This window comes from Penicillium subrubescens, assembly GCF_028828155.1.
Source record: "Penicillium subrubescens strain IBT 31985 chromosome Unknown utg000002l_segment0_segment0, whole genome shotgun sequence".
NCBI lineage: Eukaryota > Fungi > Ascomycota > Eurotiomycetes > Eurotiales > Aspergillaceae > Penicillium > Penicillium subrubescens.
In genome coordinates, this window is record NW_026643152.1 from 2006566 (window position 1) to 2023069 (window position 16504).

General features: G+C 52.0%; 8 protein-coding genes across 8 annotated transcripts; 4 read left to right on the top strand and 4 right to left on the bottom strand.

Moving 5' to 3' along the window:
• Positions 1-108: 108 nt before the first annotated feature.
• N7473_002107 (rhomboid family protein) lies at positions 109-1703 on the bottom strand (the record flags this gene model as incomplete). Its single annotated transcript, XM_057148047.1, has 2 exons — positions 109-1146; positions 1228-1703. Coding segments are annotated over 2 exons (1197 nt in total), but the record flags the coding sequence as incomplete, so codon positions are not given.
• A 2006-nt stretch (positions 1704-3709) lies between these two features.
• On the top strand, positions 3710-5887 carry N7473_002108 (uncharacterized protein; the record flags this gene model as incomplete). The annotated part of the gene is made up of 5 exons (XM_057148048.1): positions 3710-3759; positions 3841-3857; positions 3978-4126; positions 4248-5807; positions 5861-5887. The coding sequence occupies 5 exons, from the start codon at positions 3710-3712 to the stop codon at positions 5885-5887; spliced, it is 1803 nt and encodes a 600-aa protein (XP_057011702.1).
• A 687-nt stretch (positions 5888-6574) lies between these two features.
• On the bottom strand, positions 6575-7610 carry N7473_002109 (uncharacterized protein; the record flags this gene model as incomplete). The annotated part of the gene is made up of 2 exons (XM_057148049.1): positions 6575-6971; positions 7036-7610. 2 exons carry the CDS (start codon positions 7608-7610, stop codon positions 6575-6577), a joined length of 972 nt encoding a protein of 323 aa, XP_057011703.1.
• Positions 7611-8103: 493 nt separating this feature from the next.
• Positions 8104-9923, top strand: trpE (anthranilate synthase TRP2; the record flags this gene model as incomplete). Its single annotated transcript, XM_057148050.1, has 4 exons — positions 8104-8115; positions 8204-8352; positions 8449-8522; positions 8602-9923. The coding sequence occupies 4 exons, from the start codon at positions 8104-8106 to the stop codon at positions 9921-9923; spliced, it is 1557 nt and encodes a 518-aa protein (XP_057011704.1).
• A 224-nt stretch (positions 9924-10147) lies between these two features.
• On the bottom strand, positions 10148-11998 carry N7473_002111 (uncharacterized protein; the record flags this gene model as incomplete). The annotated part of the gene is made up of 1 exon (XM_057148051.1): positions 10148-11998. One exon carries the CDS (start codon positions 11996-11998, stop codon positions 10148-10150), a length of 1851 nt encoding a protein of 616 aa, XP_057011705.1.
• A 377-nt stretch (positions 11999-12375) lies between these two features.
• On the top strand, positions 12376-13302 carry N7473_002112 (isoflavone reductase family protein; the record flags this gene model as incomplete). Its single annotated transcript, XM_057148052.1, has 1 exon — positions 12376-13302. The coding sequence occupies one exon, from the start codon at positions 12376-12378 to the stop codon at positions 13300-13302; it is 927 nt and encodes a 308-aa protein (XP_057011706.1).
• Positions 13303-13689: 387 nt separating this feature from the next.
• Positions 13690-15461, top strand: N7473_002113 (hexokinase family protein; the record flags this gene model as incomplete). The annotated part of the gene is made up of 2 exons (XM_057148053.1): positions 13690-14138; positions 14204-15461. 2 exons carry the CDS (start codon positions 13690-13692, stop codon positions 15459-15461), a joined length of 1707 nt encoding a protein of 568 aa, XP_057011707.1.
• A 55-nt stretch (positions 15462-15516) lies between these two features.
• N7473_002114 (BolA family protein) lies at positions 15517-16340 on the bottom strand. Its single transcript, XM_057148054.1, has 2 exons — positions 16071-16340; positions 15517-15984 (listed from the first exon to the last, which is right to left on the bottom strand). Exons 1-2 carry the CDS (start codon positions 16294-16296, stop codon positions 15812-15814), a joined length of 399 nt encoding a protein of 132 aa, XP_057011708.1. The 5' UTR covers positions 16297-16340; the 3' UTR covers positions 15517-15811.
• Between the last annotated feature and the right edge of the window lie 164 nt (positions 16341-16504).

A 16504-nucleotide genomic window follows, 5' to 3' on the forward strand; every position in this document is an offset into this window, starting at 1 on the left:
ATACTTGCATCTTTGCTTTTCTGGTTGTTTTCATTACGACTATGTATTTTTTGGAAAGTCTATCTAACTCATTCGGAAGGTGCATTGACCAGTTCTGTTTTGGAAGCTCTCGTTATAAGACACTCGCTGTTGGCTGGTATAAAACTAAGGGAAAGATCCCAATTGCAAGAAATACAAATCGCAATCTCGCTTGGTCGTCATTAAGAAAGAAATCAGTGACCATCACAAAGTCACACATATGCCGAGGAGGTCAGATCAACGGAAGATCGAGGTCCAGGGCATAATATCAATGAGAAAATTGTGTGCAATATACATCATCAGAAGGAGATATTAGAGCAACAGGGGCAGGTGAGGTAGTTCTTCAGCCCCAGGGCCCCATTTTATTCATGCAAGTATGTCCAAACAGCCCCAATACTGCGCCCCTTTCATGCATGATCAGGGTTATAACTGGTCTCTCCCAGCATACCTTGCCCAGTCGACGGTGTCGGTGTAGTCGGGCGGTGCTGAGAAGAAGAAGGCTCGCCTAGCGTCGACGGACCGGCATGAGGTCGTCCACCCGCCGCCGCCTGTAGTCGCTGGTCCAAAGCCTTCAAGGCCAACGCACGTCTCCGCTCAGCCTCCTCCCGCTTGCCAGAGCCCCGCGCTCCTCCGCGCTGGTTGCTAAGGAGTGTGGGGAGTCCAGCCTCACCACGAGCCAGCACCTGCTGGTTTCCTGAAGCAATTTCATCCTCCGAGAAGGGAGTGATGAGTCTCACTGTGACAAGCAGGGCGTAGATTTGATCGGCGACGAATGCGATAGGGGGTTGCATCACATCGGGGAATAGGCAGGCAAAAGCAAAAGTCTCGCTGGCATCACCCTTGATACCGAGGCCATTGGTGGAGGTACCGGTGAGATCAGGCTGTCGCTTATAAAACCGGAGGTAGGTCCAGCTAGATAGGAGGCCTAGCCAGGCCAGGACGGCGGCAGTATCGGTTCCAATGATGATGCCGCTGATGGTGTTGAGGAGCAGGAATAGAGCGGGGAAATGCTTGACGCGCATCTTGACCAAGCCCTTGAAAATGGCGACCGTGTGTTCGGGAACGAGCTGTTTGAAGGCGACAAGGAAAGAACCTTGGATAGCGACGCCGCCGCAGATCTGGGTGAGACTGTGTACAGAAGGGGGTTCAATGGTCAGTTCGGTTACCATATTTTAGCCCAGCACACTGGACAGGATGAACAAAACCTACGCTCTGCTTGAAGAACCCCCGAGGGCGCCCCAGATCAGATAAAACGGAACAATCACAATGTTAGGAATCAGCGCGACAGCAACGATGAACTTGCTGAATTCGCGAGACCCCCACGCGCGCTCGAGGTATTTGCCGCCATAGAAGATAGTGGCAGCATTGAGGGCAACGGTAAAGATATTCTGCTCCACGAAGGTGGCCGTGAGCAGGGTCCAGGGGTAGTAATAGAAGAGAGAGGGAACGAGGGTGAGGTAGGGAATGATCGGGCTGGTTTGGACGCTGCCGGCGGAGGTGTCAAGTTGCCGCCATCTGGCGATGTTGTAGAGGAGGGAGAGGGCCAGGAGGCTGATGAGGACGGCGCGAGTGGCCGGAGGAATATTGACTCGGAGGGGCATTTCGTTCTCGCGGCGGACGCGAGACCGCAGGGCTTGTTGACCAGAAGCCCAGAGGTTTTGGCTGCGAAGAGGAAGTTCTAAACGGTGTTACGTTGGGGGCTGAGGTTCCCGCCTGGAAGGGCGGCGGACCGATTAGCTTAGACTAGTGGCTGAACAGCCCGTTTCAGGTGTAGGTAGGTATACTGAAGGCGTGGATGAGGTTGAAATATAGGTTTAATTCCTTCAAATTTTTGATTGAATCTATAGACAGACTCTCTATTCTCAGGGCTATGCCTACCTAGCCCTCGCTTATATGAAGGGGCATGATTAATCGAAGCGCTTATAGCTCTGTCCATGGTGGCATCATTGTTCTACGTATTTCGAGTCGAACCCCTGGCTGTGGTATATACTATAGGGTAAGCAGTGTCCAGAAATATCTGTAACATCTGGATTGAGAGGCAGGATTAGTGAGCTACAGCCCTGTAAGTGCTTGTTAAGTTAAGCTTCCTTGAGAAATGTGTTATAGTGCTTACATCCCGTATCGATAGTATATATCTCGCCGAGCGGCGCAGGGGAACCCCGCCTCAACGGGGAAACTAAAGATGATGGCGCTTTATCCCGATGAGCTTGTTTGTGACAGGCTGTTTTTTTAAGTCTCAATGTAAGCAGAAGGTAGTTTGGGTAGAAGATGCCAGTACGAGTCAAGTACTACTCTGTGGCTGTGGCGATCCAGCAAGTAGCCCTGGAGCTTTCTTACGAGGGCATGATAGTCTAATAGTGCAGAATCAATGTAGAAGCTGACTTGTGTTTATGCAAAGATCAATAATAACATTAATATAGAGGTAGTATAATCCAGGCATATAATAATAGACAAGACTTAATACTTCTGTCATATCGGGTCACGGGTTCAAAAGGCTCCGGAGTGGAGACGAGTTCCGATGATGTGCAGTTCTCAGATGTTCTTGAGATGATCCACTGGTTGACCCGAAAAGCGTTAGTCAGACGGGACTGGGAAAACCCACAGAGAGAGACAAGCCTGGGAGGCTGAAGGTTCAAATGCAAGAAGTTCCGTTCAAGGTGTCGATGATATACTGTACTGGATATATCCCATAGTGCGCCTTGTAGATCCCTATCCCTGTCCTTCTCTTCTCTTCTCATCGGCCTTGCCTAGCCGAGCCGACCGAGCTTCCCCCGTTTGTTCATCTTCTCTGTGTGGAGGACGCCACCGCAGGATTCACGCATTTTCAAGATTGAGCCTGAGCCCACTTTTAGCCTTTTTGACCAGTGGTGGCTAGTGCGCTTAGCCTCTGGTCGTGACTCGTTGCTGTCACAGCCGTTCGGCTTCTTCAGCTTCTCCATTCTCCATTCCTCATTCCTCCAAAATACATCCGCAGGGTTTGGGTTCATTGGCCAAGTCGTCTCCTGGTTGTTGGTCTTGCTCTTTTGGTTCGGTCTCTGCCAACCACCAAACCAACTTACCACCATCCAGTTGCACTTCCTCCTTCTCATCTCCCCAACTCTCTTGTCTTCCTTTCCCTCTCTCCACGTTCCACGATCGAGATCTCCGACGTGAACCCTCCCAATTCACCGGACCAATCTCGACAGCCACCTGCCACCTGCCACCTGCCATCTGCCGCCTCTGCTAGTTATCGGCGCCTGGAACCTCCCCCCGTCTCGCCTTCTCTCTCTCTCTTCTTGACCTTGTGTCTTGTTCATCTGGCCCGGTCCATCTTCAAACCTCCCCATTTCCATCTTGAATTCCCGCACCCTATAACCTTCTCTCTCCCTTAACCTCCTCCCCCCATTCAGCCACCCCAACCAACCTGCACCTCTCGGACTTCCTAACCTGAAGTTCCCCCCACGGCACTTCGGAAGACCCCCATTTGCCCCCTTTCTGCTTTCGGCTCGCTCGGTCTAACTAAGCTACCACACACCCTCCACAATTGTCCAAGGCCCAACTTTTTCGTGTTCGCGTTCCTGGAAGCTCCATCTGGTCTCCGCCGCCCAGAGCCTCCACTTTTGATTTTCCATCTTCCCTTGCGGAAGCCCGCCTCATTCCCACCCGCCATCTCTGGCATGTTCGCGGCACTTGACTGGTCGCACATGTAATCATGGCACAACCTGACCTGACCTCGCATCACGTCAACTACCTAATATGGAGGTACGTTCTTTCTCCCCTTCCCCGAAGCTTTCCCCGATGCGCGCCCTGCAGCTCGCTAATCCCGCCTCCGTGCGCTTCTAGGTACCTCCAAGAATCAGGTTTGTACCGACCCCAAGCTCTGCTTTTCTTTGTTGTCGCATCATCGCTGCCATGCAGTCAACGCTTGCGCCTCCAATCTCCTTCTTGCAGGTCCCATTTCTAACCAATTCCACTCACAGGTCATGGCGATGCTGCTGTATCACTGCAGCGCGCATGGTACCCCGATCCCCAGGCGCTACCCTTTGCGCGCCACATTAAAACCCATGCGCTGGTCTCGCTGGTCCAGAAAGGTCTGCAGTACCACGAGCTCGAGTCCTCTATCGACAAGGTATGTTTGCGCGACCTATTCTTTTGGTGTTACAATGGGGGCATGCGTTTTTTCATTTGACCCGCCTCCCCTACCGACGCCTACGTTTTTTCGTCCTGAGGATTCTAACGACGAGGCGCAGGAGGGCAATCCAACTACTTTTACACCTTCAAACTACTTTTTCGGACCGGAGCCATTTGAAGTGAGCACATTAAAAAGCCGCGATGAGGTGAGCGCAGACCAAGCCCCGGCCCTGGCACCAGCGCCAGAGTCAGCGCCAGAGTCAGCGCCAGAGCCAGCGCAAGAGCCAGCGCCAGAGCCGGCACATGACGGCGTGACGAATGGTCACCCAGTGGAGACCAGCAAGAAAATTCACCCCAGTGAGACTACTAATGGCGACGAGGCGATGGAAGTCGATGAGGCCGAGAGCAAACCGGCTAGCCCACATCCACATGTGCCCGATCTGGACGGCGACGGGGACGTGAGCATGGGGGCCATGGAGCCGGAAGAGGTGCCTCAGGAACCCACTCTCAGGACGGGCAGCAGTGTGGGCATCCAGATCTCCCCCGCCAAGGCCGCCGATTTGACCCCCGACACCGCCTTGCTCGATGAAGATCACGTGCTCTCCGCCAGCTGGCGACCGCGAGATCCCTCCTTGCTGGTGGCTGCTGGGGACACCTTCTGTAGCCTCTGGAAGCTGTCGTCAACATCGGCACCTGCTCAGAACAAGTTTTTGAACCTCAAGGGCACAGGCGCATATGTATCCACGGTGGCATGGGATGGCATTGGCGCGAAATTGGCCGTGGCCTCCTTCCGAGACATGAAGGGAAATGTGACCATGTATAATGCAGACGGTAACGTCGTGGATTTGTTGCCGGAACTTCCCCGCGTGATTAGTGGGTTACACTGGGCGGAAGAAAGCCCGCAACTGGTGATTGTGGCATCTGATGAACGCACCTCCGAATTGGCCCTGTGGGATGACAGCCAGCGACCCGACGTCTACCCACCGCCCCAGGTGATTGACAATCAGATCTATGATTTCGCCTGGTGTGGACGCAACCAGGTGTTTGCGTGTGGAAACGGTGCCGTGTACGAATGTGAAATAGACAACAATATTCGATTGGTCAAGACACATACCTCGCAGCTGGGTGATACGGAGTGGACTTTCCTGCGCTGCGCCCATACCCCCAGCTATTCTGTTGCAGTCACAGCTAGCGCCACGAAAGCCTCGATCTGGATTCCCACGCACGATATTCTGATCGAAAACGCCCACCAAGACGCCATCACTGCCATCGACATTCAACACCAGTCGGCATTGCAAGCGAAACAAGGGAGCAGCTCCATCACCATTGCTTCATACTCCGCCGATAGTACAGTCGGAGTGTGGCAGGTGAATCTGGATACGAAACAATACACCTCAGTTCATCGCTTGCGACTGGGCGCCTCAATACCTGCCCTTACTGGCAGTTTCTCTCCCGATGGTTATGCCCTCGGGGCGGTCAGTAAAGATCAAGTCTTCATCTGGAATGTCGAGCGTGGTGGTGATCCAATGGCCACATGGAAAGCTCCCAGCGGGGCACAGGTCAAGGAGGAACCTGATCGCGCAATCAACGGGCAGAATGGTCATGGACCAGCAATCCCAGACCGTGCTCTGTCATGGGATCCCGATGGGAAAAAACTCGCCTGCGGCTTAGGAAATCAAGTATGGCGATTTGTTCTTAATAACACATGATGAAGTGCTGACATTGCTTATAGATGGCTATTATGAACCTCCAGCGGTGACAGCGTCACCGTCAGTTTGTCTTGACAGATGCCTGACGATACGTCGCTGGGGTATTCTTTGCATCTCACCTCCGAACACCGCTTAGTTATCTTTTTACTTCCGACCACATGACTCTCTAGTCGCTCTGTCTGATAATCTTATTTTGAACCCTGAACGGCGGGACTTGATCTCGGGATTTTCTACCGCGTCTTCGTTCTGTCTCATTCTCTTTGCGTCCATGCGGCGACTAAACCAGGTGCCTTGGGATTAATCTCCACGCAGAGGCCCCGAGGAAGAGCCACGGAGGGCCCATACCGCATGAGGGCCAACCATTCGATGACATCCCACCGAAATGTCATCTTCACCCTAAGCGGATGCAGTCGGTGGCCTCTTGGACCCCCGTTTTTTTTTTCTCTACATATTTTCTGTGAACATACAACGTTGATTTAGAAGATGCATTATGGCATGCATTTGCTTGGGAACTAGGTTGGGTACGGCGAACGATTTACGGATTTCTGGCGAGAGTGGCCTTTTCTATTTTCTCGTTTCCCTTGGGGTTGGTCGGTGGTCTGTATCTCTTTTCGTGTGAATCTCGAATCCAAAAATGTCTGATGCACTTTCGAGTCAGTTCTCGTATTAGAAGCGGCATACGTCGGGTTTTCGTTGTTTTGTGTATATCAAGAAAAATACACGATTCACTGCCAGCACTAAGTAACTATCGGACAAGGTAAAGACTCTAGTGGAGATATGGACTTTTGCTGTGTAGGCCCGATCTTCTCGCCCGCTTGGAAGAGCTGTGCCTGCCTTTGATTCCTTCGTGTTTGTCGTGCCCGCGCTCGGACCTGGAAGCCTTCCTCGACATCTCTCCATCCGCGCATCCAAGCATTTAGACCTTCCAGCATCATCTCGCTGTCCGTCTCAACAGCCCGGTCCTCCTTACCCTTCCGGCCAATCCAGGATCGTCGCGACTTTTGGTAGGCAAGCGTTCTTGAAGTCTGGACTAATTTCTGCTCTTTCCTTATCCGGTCGATCCAATCATGCAGTCCGTGGACAGTCCCTTGTATACCTTCCAGTTCGACCGCATCCTCGACGAGATCGGATTGTCTAGAAATGACAACTGTTAGCATGGTTTGGTACAGCTAAGCAAACGGATGACTTCTAAACTTACAATTCTAGCACCTCGTCTTCAAGCTCGGCAATAGTTCTTGATAACCCGCGACACCTTTCTTCGAACAGATCGCGAATCTCCCTCGATTCTTCGCGGCGCCGCTCAACCTCGCCATTCAATAGCGTGACTTCGCGCAACAGTGCCATCAACTGCGCCAAGACAGCCACATGGTCGACACCATTCTCCTGCTCCAATACTGGCTTCTCCTCCTCCAGTTCCTCCGTCATAGTCTTTCTCTCCGCCACATTCACACTCGCCTTACCCCCAGGGCTCCTTCGCCGACACTTCCCAATCTCCCTTGTGAGCGCCGGCCGCGGATCGCGCAGAATCGCCTCGACCGCATCGAGATGCGCATGGATGGTCTCCTCGGTCTCGGATTCGATATAAACGGTACCAGGCGACGACGCCGCCAAGTGCGACAGCTCTCGAAGCCGTTCAGGCCAGGGCGTCCGTGTGGTGGCTGGTGCGTCGAGATCGAGGCCGAGCCCGTCTGTTGTGGAACCGCGGGCGCGCGGCTCGGCGGGCTGGCCCGTTTCGTTTGGGAGAGGTTGTGAGGGGAGTGTGGAGGTAGACATGGGAGATAGGTGAGGTGTGTATAGAGGAGGTTGATGTGTGAGTTAGAGATATGTAGAGTCGAGCATCGCCGTGATCTGGAGGTTTGCGCGCCGATCACTTGTTGCTGTCGCACGGCGGAATAATTTACTAACAAACTATCTGATGGCGTATCGATAAGCGATGAGTCCCGATAGCGAATCCCCGCGCTAGTCCGTTTCGGGTCGTTGATGGACTTGCTGGTTGGAGTGTTTCCTGGTGGATTTGGTATGCTATTGTGATGAAAAGCAAAAATTGAAGGATTTGGTTATATTCTGCTTTGCTGACTGTTACTTTGACTCAGATACGAGCCGAGCTGTCGGGATTGACGCCGACTTGACAGGTACATATCTGCTAGCCAAACCACCCACGGCGCCCCACAGTTACTCATTTTCCCACCGCCAAATCCCTCTGTCATTGCGATAGACTCCCCGACTCTACTGTGCCTCGAATACCACACAGGGTTACAAACTGACAATGGCACCTCCGGTATGCAAGAAAATCTCCTTTGAACGCCATACAGTCGAATTCTGCCGAAACCTGCTCATAACTAACACACATATCTGCTATGACTCAGATCGCCAATGTCCCGTCGCTCGAGACGGCGCGGGAGGTCATCTCGAAGTCGAGAAACTCCCAATTCCCTCCAAACCTGCTGCCTATCACGGCGTCGATTTCGGCCGACCTGTTGACCCCGACATTGGCCTATCTCAAGCTTGCAGAGAAGTACGTAGCCGGTCCCGAGCAGATTGCGCCGGGCCTGCGGGGTGGGCTGGCGAAAGGAAGTACTGGGTGGGATCACGATCACTGACTTTGGAATAGCTCGCGCATGTCATTTTTGTACGAGAGTGCGGCGACTACAGAGACTATTGGACGATACAGCTTCGTTGGCGCAGGTGGGTGACTTGAGATCTTCGATACCGATATCGCTCTGGCTTTTGTCGAGTCATACCACTCACGAACTATTCTGTATAGACCCTAAAAAAGTGATCAAGACCGGCCCCGGCCATGGTCCTGCCGCCGACCCCCTCCCCATCCTCGAAGCCGAACTTTCCCAGTCCCGAGTCGCCTCTGTGCCTGGCCTAGTTCTCCCGCCACTCACCGGCGGAGCCATCGGCTATGTGGGCTACGACTGTGTCCGATACTTCGAGCCCAAGACCGCTCGGCCCATGAAGGATGTGCTGGGTGTGCCGGAGTCACTGTTCATGCTGTTTGACACAATTGTGGCCTTTGATCACTTCTTCCAGGTTGTCAAGATCATCACCTATGTCCCTATTCCCGACAACGATGCCGATATCGAGGCCGAGTACCTCAAGGGCCAGGAGGTGATCAAGACCACAATCGAGACTCTGCTGCAAGATCGCACGCCACTGCCCCATCAGGGTCCTATTATTCCCAACCAGGAGTATACATCCAACATTGGACAGGAGGGTTATGAGAACCACGTCCACCGATTGAAGGAGCACATCAAGAAGGGTGATATCTTCCAGACCGTGCCTTCACAACGGTTATCCCGCCCGACATCCCTCCACCCATTCAACCTCTTCCGCCACCTCCGCACTGTCAATCCCTCACCTTACCTATTCTATATTGACTGCCAAGATTTCCAGCTCGTCGGCGCCAGCCCCGAGCTCCTCGTCAAGGAAGAGCGCGGCCGCATCATCACCCACCCCATCGCGGGTACCGTCATGCGCGGCAAGACCCCGGAAGAAGACGCCGCATTGGCCGACGAGCTGCGCAGCAGTCTGAAGGACCGCGCCGAGCATGTCATGCTGGTTGATCTGGCCCGCAACGACGTCAACCGCGTCTGCGACCCGATCACCACCCAGGTGGACCGTCTAATGGTCGTCGAGAAGTTCTCGCACGTGCAGCACCTCGTCTCGCAAGTATCCGGTGTCCTTCGACCGGACAAGACTCGCTTCGACGCCTTCCGCTCCATCTTCCCGGCCGGCACAGTGTCCGGAGCGCCCAAGGTGCGTGCCATGCAGCTCATTGCCGAGTTGGAAGGTGAGAAGCGTGGTGTATATGCCGGTGCGGTGGGTTACTTCGGGTACAACATTGCCAACGCGGATGGATCGAGTGAGATGCCCGGTGCGATGGATACGTGCATTGCCCTGCGGACGATGATGGTTAAGGACGGCGTGGCGTACCTCCAAGCTGGTGGTGGTATCGTGTTTGACTCGGACCCGTATGATGAGTATATCGAGACTATTAACAAGCTCGGCGCGAATATTGCCTGTATCCGTGGTGCGGAGGAAAAGTACCTCAGCATGGAGACTGATGCTGGCTCGAAGTGAGCGAGGTTGATAGAGGATTAAAATAGTGAGGTGTAAAGCAAAGCTGTTTTCGGTGTGATACGTTGGCATACTTCCTAGCGATTTGATAGTGAAGACATTTTCTATGATTGATGCATATCTTGATTGTCCTTTTTAATCCAGTATTTAATCTAATAAATTCCAATGGTTTAACCGTATCGAGCATTCGGGTTATTCCGTTTCTGATTGTTACAACTAATCATGTTTTAGGATATCAAAGCATCCAAAGCTGCCTCAATATCCCCCGAAATCCCCACAGCGAGGTCCTCTTCCTCCAATTCCCACGGAACACACCCAGAAGCCTCCATCCCAACCCGAATAAGCCGAAACTGCCTCCTCTCCGACTTAGACACAAGATCCTCATTCGGCCACCGCAGCACAGCAGGCGTATTCAATCCCACCCCTAACTCCAATATGACCACCGAACCAGAATTTGACGATGATATCTCATCCTTCAAAAAACGCTCCCACTTCCTCTCCATCTCCCGCCACGGCCGTTCATCAAAATATCCACCACCCCGTACACAAAGCGTCATCTCCCCACCACAAAATTCACACTTCGGTATCATACTTTCATCCATGAGTACCTGACTAACAGGATCAACCATCGGCATCGCAGCATCAACCAACGGCCCCGTCTCAACAACAGCACCGGGTCTACATTTCCGCAAACACTGCAAGAATCTATACCCACCCTGCGGCGTCGCCACCTTCCCAGCATCAAACCCATTCTTCACAAAGAATCCATCCCCATTACTCGTCCGCACGAACCAGCGTTCACCGAAGCGGTCCGTTAACCCGCGCAGGGCATGGTAAACACCGCACTGTGATTCAGGCCACCGACGCACCATGTCAATGTGCGTGAAGTAGTACCCCCATTTCTGGGCAGGACTGTCCCAGCCTGTATACCCGAAGACGTCGTAGAGTTTGCGGAGGCCTTTGGGCAGGAAGGCGGGGAAGTGTTTTGCGAAGAGGGTGGGTGATGTATAGTCCAACCCTGTTGCGGCGGAGAGGCCGGCGCCGGCGGTGATTATGAGGGTGGTGGCTTGGTTGAGCCAGGTGTGGGCTTTGAGGAGGGTGGGGGATAGTTGTGGTTTTGGGGGGATTTGTTGGGGGAGGGTGAGTTCTTTGGTGATTTTGATATTCGTCTGGGAACGGCTGATCTGGATATTGGATAGGATGTCACTGTACAAAGTCCAGTCCTTATCGAGGAAGGTATCGAAAATGATATCCGTGATACTGTTGTCCGGATGCGACGCACACCAGGCAAGCACAGCATCCACGGCGATTTTCGCTGCCATATCAGATGGAAACGCGAAGACACCGGTTGAGATGCAGCAAAAGGCAATGACCTTTCGGCCATCCTCAAGTGGAGGCAGTTTCTCTGCCTCATCGAGACAAGATTGATAGCACGATGCAAGTTGAGCCTGTTGGTGTGCCTGTGGCTTCACTTTTTGGTGTAGCTGTGGGCCCACGGTGTGTATGACATATTCTGCTGGTAAAAGATATCCCGGCGTGACCTTCGCAGAACCAACAGGCTCTAGATACCCCTGCGACTCGATAATATCGTGACACGTATCGCGAAGTCGGGGCCCTGCCGCGGAGTGAATCACATTATCGATACAGCGGTGTTCAGGACGAAAACATCCCACGAGCTGGGAATTCGCTGCATTGACGATCGCTGTGACATCGGTTAAGGTGGTGATATCGCCTTTCCAGCATGATATTCTAACAGAACTAGATTCCGGCTTTTGGGCTTGAATTGTGATGCTGGGGATAATTGACCTTGTCGAGGTAAAAAGGCTGTGGCTGTTTCGGTAGGTAATGACTGCATCGATGTCTTCCAAGATATCTGTGGGAAGTCTGGGCAGTGCTGGTCGCTGGCATAGTATTCGACGAAGGGTTTCAATTTGGGACCATGTATCTGCGTCGAATATCCAGTCGGGATTGTGATGGTGGGTGCATTGACATTCGGTATGCGTTGTTGGTTGATGCTGGTGTTTTAAGAGGTAGCCGAGGACTCTTTCGAGTCGGGATGAATAAGGGAATTCAGCCATTGTGATATGAATGAAAGGGTAGATCTTAATTGAACTTAAGAACAAACAAAATAATTGAGAAGCAATAAAATGAAGGACTCGTCTGATCTATATACTAAAGCCCTTTGTGCAGCCCCTAAACAGTGCAAACATCTCACTGCATTCCGTTTCTCGTAGTATGATTGGGTAATCAGTCTGTTTGGATGGTTTGCAGTTGAAACAAACCCGCGCTTCAGCCAATGAGAGTAGGTTTCACACCTTTCGAGTGGGGCAAATTGCAGCGGACTGATTCCGGACTCTCTGATAATCAATTGTTAATCAATGATCTTTCTTTTCCAGCTGAACTTATATAACTCACGCTAAAACCCCTCCAAATCATACAGTAAAACCAAAGCAAAATGACTTCCATCATCTCACGACCAGTGGTGGCGATCGCCGGTGCTACCGGCCACTTAGGAAGCCGTGTGGCATCAGCCTTTCTCTCCTCCCCCTTCAACGAACAATTCTCTGATGTCATCCTCCTCTCTCGAAACAAACCCTCACCAGAATCAACTCCAAAAACCGGTGGGCGATACACCACCCGAAAGTACGATGAGGACAACCTTGTCGATGCTCTCCGTGGAGTTCAAATCCTCGTGAACACCGTCGGACCCTCCGGCCATTCATTCAAGGAGAAGCTACTACACGCCCTCCCACATACCGACGTCCAAGTCTATTTCCCCTCTGAATTCGGCGTGGATCACTATGTCCATGACTTCCCACATTCAGAATGGAATACAAAGAAAGAGCAGTTCGCTCTGGCGCAGAAATTGATCCCCGACAGGAAGATCTGTCGCGTCTTCTGTGGACTCTTTCTAGAGGATAGTATTGGACCGTGGTTTGGCTTTGATACCAAGAATGGCCGATATGAGAGTGTGGGATCGGCTAGCTCGCCTATCTCGTTTACATCGCTCGAAGATGTGGGCAAGGTAGTTGCTTCGCTGGCCACTCTGCCAAAGGAGAAGATTCCCGACACTGTTCACGTCGGGGGGGATACGCGCAGTTTCCATGAAATCTCCGAGATTATGAGAGATGCTGGGGCTGGGCCGATTGAAGTATCTGAAGTTTCACTTCAAGAATACAAGAAAGAAGTCACTTCTACATCTTCATGGGATCCAGCACGGTATCTACGGTTTTTGATGGGTGAGAATAAAATCAACCATAGTACTGGAGCGTTGGGGGATGACAATGAGCTTGTGAATCCTAATGGAGAGTTGTGGAAATGGGAGAGTCTGACAGATTTAGGTCGTGGGACTGGTGGGAAACCTTGGAAGGATTTCCCCTAGCCTCCAATATAAGCAAGAATTTGAAGTTTGACATCTGAGTTGTCTTGGAGTTATCGAACATCAAGATCTCCGTAGATGGATACGATGGGCGAACGACAGATACAACATCAATTTTTCACATTGTTGACAACAAATGACATATCTGTATAACATAATTTACCATATTTTGCTACAGATCTAAATTGAATATTCTCCAATATTATCCCCCATCTTGCCGTCTTGTTCAATGCCTATCTGGGGCACGCGAGTCATCCGTCTCAATGGCTGACCTGATTGGCTTCACCATCCCCACCCAACCCAAAAAAAGCTACTGCAAGGGCGCTGCTTAACTAACTAATTACAACACACCCGGAGAACCGATGCAACGGCTGACAGGCAATCGCAAAAATGGCCAGAACCGACCCTACGTTGCAAGATTTCCTATCACCACTGAAAATTGATCATGACAGGCTGTATCGCCTGTCATATCGCCTCTCTCTGACATACCGCGAACTGGCCGCGAGTTCCTCAGAGCAGTTCTTCCCCACTGCCACCACGCGTCTGCCTACAGGACAAGAAACGGGCCGCTATCTGGCCGTCTATCTCGGCTTGTATTATCTACGAGTGGCCTTCATCGACCTACTAGGTGAAGAACAAATAGGCAAACACCCTCATGTTCGACGTACGCTAGAGAAAGCGTGGCCGATCGAGGACCGGTTGCGCCGAGACCACCCTGACTCACTGTTTTCTTGGATTGGAGACTGCATTGCAGAAGTGATTCACGATGATCTGGCCAATTCTAAAGATGATGCGCCTGCAGAGCTGGCCATGGGTATTTCCTTTTGTTTTCCTATTAAGTACACAATTCCTCTCATAGCGTATGAACGCCATCTAGCGAGTTGAAATTAACACGAGGTTCTAGGCAAAACTCCGTCAACGAGGCTATTCTCATGCCAACTGGCAAAGGCTTTGCATTGGGGTCCTCTCTCAATCTCCATCAAGCCCTTCTAGACGGCTATGAATGCCACACCCGGCGCTCGGCGGATGATGACCCCGCCGAGATGCCCGCAAAACGACAAAAGAAATATTGTCTACCCAAACTCAAAATCTCCGTCATGACTAACGATACAATCTCAACGCTTGCCTCGCTGGCTTATTCTATTCGTGCTTTGCCAAATACGCGGGTCGTGATGGGCCTTCTTGTAGGCGCGGGCTGCAACTCTGCCGTGCCGATGAAACTCACCGACCTACAAGAATCCAAAATCCGCCATATCAGAGAGAAAGACCCCGATGCCGTGGAATCAGTTGTTTCCACTGAATGGACGCTTCGAGGTGCAACGGGGCCATTGCAGGAACTCGATGTTGTGACCAAGTGGGATACTGAGCTGGACACCCATTCGAATCGGCCCGGTTTCCAGCCCCTCGAGTATATGGTCGGCGGTCGCTATATTGGCGAGCTGGTGCGAATCATCTGCTACGACTGGTTTAAGGAAATCAAGGGCGTACCGCGGTCATCAATGCCTGTGAAATTAATCAGCGAATATGCTCTTACGACAAATTTTCTCTCCCTGGTGGTGGCATCAAGCTACTCAGATGAGAAGTTGGCAGAGAGCTTGACACGAGAATTGCCCCCACCAGCGTCGAGTGATTGGAAGTGGACGCCCGAGTATGCTGGTCATATTCGCGCGATTGCAGCCGCCGTGCAGGACCGGTCTGCTGCGTTGATTGCCGCCGCCACAGTTGGACTTCTCGCTTGCATTCGTGAGATCGAATTACAGGACAAAGACTATCCCGAGACAAAAGCAAAGGATTCAAATGGGGACCCGCAGGAATCAACTCAAGAGCAAAGGATGCCGGACTTCGGATCATCAACGCCCGGCTGGCTCAAGGGACCAGAGGAATTGGTTGTGGCTGTCAACGGTGGAGTTATACAGCATTATCCGCATTATAAAGAGACCGTTCAACGATACGTCGACCGGCTCGTCATTAGCGCGGGACCTCAGAGCGAAGGGAAAAGCATTTTCCTCCGGGAAGCAAGTGATGGCGGCATCATCGGCGTGGGTGTCCTGGCAGGTACTGTAGCTGGTGACATTGATGGAATTATTGGGTCAACATTTGAGCGAGAGACCGAGGCCGAGGCTGACATGAATGCTAAAGCTCGATCTGTTGAGGAGAAGTGATGTCATATAACACTTTGCATTGATAGATTTGTATATACAAGCATCCATAGCGGCAATCTTTCAAGGAAAGGGCATTTTATTCAGTTCTATCGTACAAACAAATTCTGGCAGCAATTACCTCGGCTTGGTAGTTGCTGACCTGGGAATATCATTGGGGATTGATTCCATGTGAAACGATCTGGCATGTTGATTGGAGGTACATCCTGTGTAGCTACCAATCCGTATTTCGCAGTAAATCAAGGGATATCGGTCGGTCCTTGCCCTGAGGTAGGCGTCATTGACACCTTTCCAGCCCCTCTTTATCATTTTTCTTGTATCATGTCATATCCTGTAGTGTCGGCTCGAGACGCTTACTCTCCGAGGGCCTCGTATTGCTCAGTGGTGTAGCACTTCGGGGTCCAAGCGTGGATCTTGGGGATCTCCTCCTTTAGGACAGCATTGACGAGACGGTGCCGGGCAAGCAGGGTCTTTCCAGCGAACTTGTCGGAGACGATAACAGCCTGAAATGCCTGTCCACAGCCACCTATGCGAGAGAAGAACTTATAGTTAGTACATAGAGTCATATACCCAACTGCTAAAGCACCCGACCGAGGTAGAAAACCGTCATACCAGAAAGATCCTCAATCTTCACAGTCTTAGCCTCCAGTTCATCCTCGAGCTTCTTCTGAAGCAATTCCGCCGTAACACCGGAAGTGTCCGCCATGGCTGCACTGACAGCGGAGAATGAGCGCGCGGTAAGGGAGAACGGTGTTTGTGTGATGTAGGTAGGACTAGGGCGGAGGATATAGCGACAGCCCCGGCTCAGCTTTGTGAGAGATGAAACGCGGGAGAACATGAAGCACGAACGAAGGGTCTTGAAAGCTGTCTGAGGAATTGAAGCCCGCGGGATCGCGATGAGGTCGCATTACAAATTCGGCTGTTCCGATGGGTGTGGCTGGTGTGGCACGTGCACCCCCTGTGGCCTGTGGCGCACCGATAGCGATAGCGATAGCGTCACCGCCCGTCACTATCTGTTACTGTCCCGTTTGCTTGCTTCAGTTCTG

What these genes read in the sequence shown, in the direction of transcription:
- N7473_002114 (XM_057148054.1), bottom strand. Translation starts at nt 16,296, where the DNA reads ATGTTCTCCCGCGTTTCATCTCTCACAAAGCTGAGCCGGGGCTGTCGC. An exon ending in GAAGATTGAGGATCTTTCTG is followed by an intron (nt 15,985 to 16,070) that starts GTATGACGGTTT and finishes TCTCTCGCATAG; the next exon opens with GTGGCTGTGGACAGGCATTT.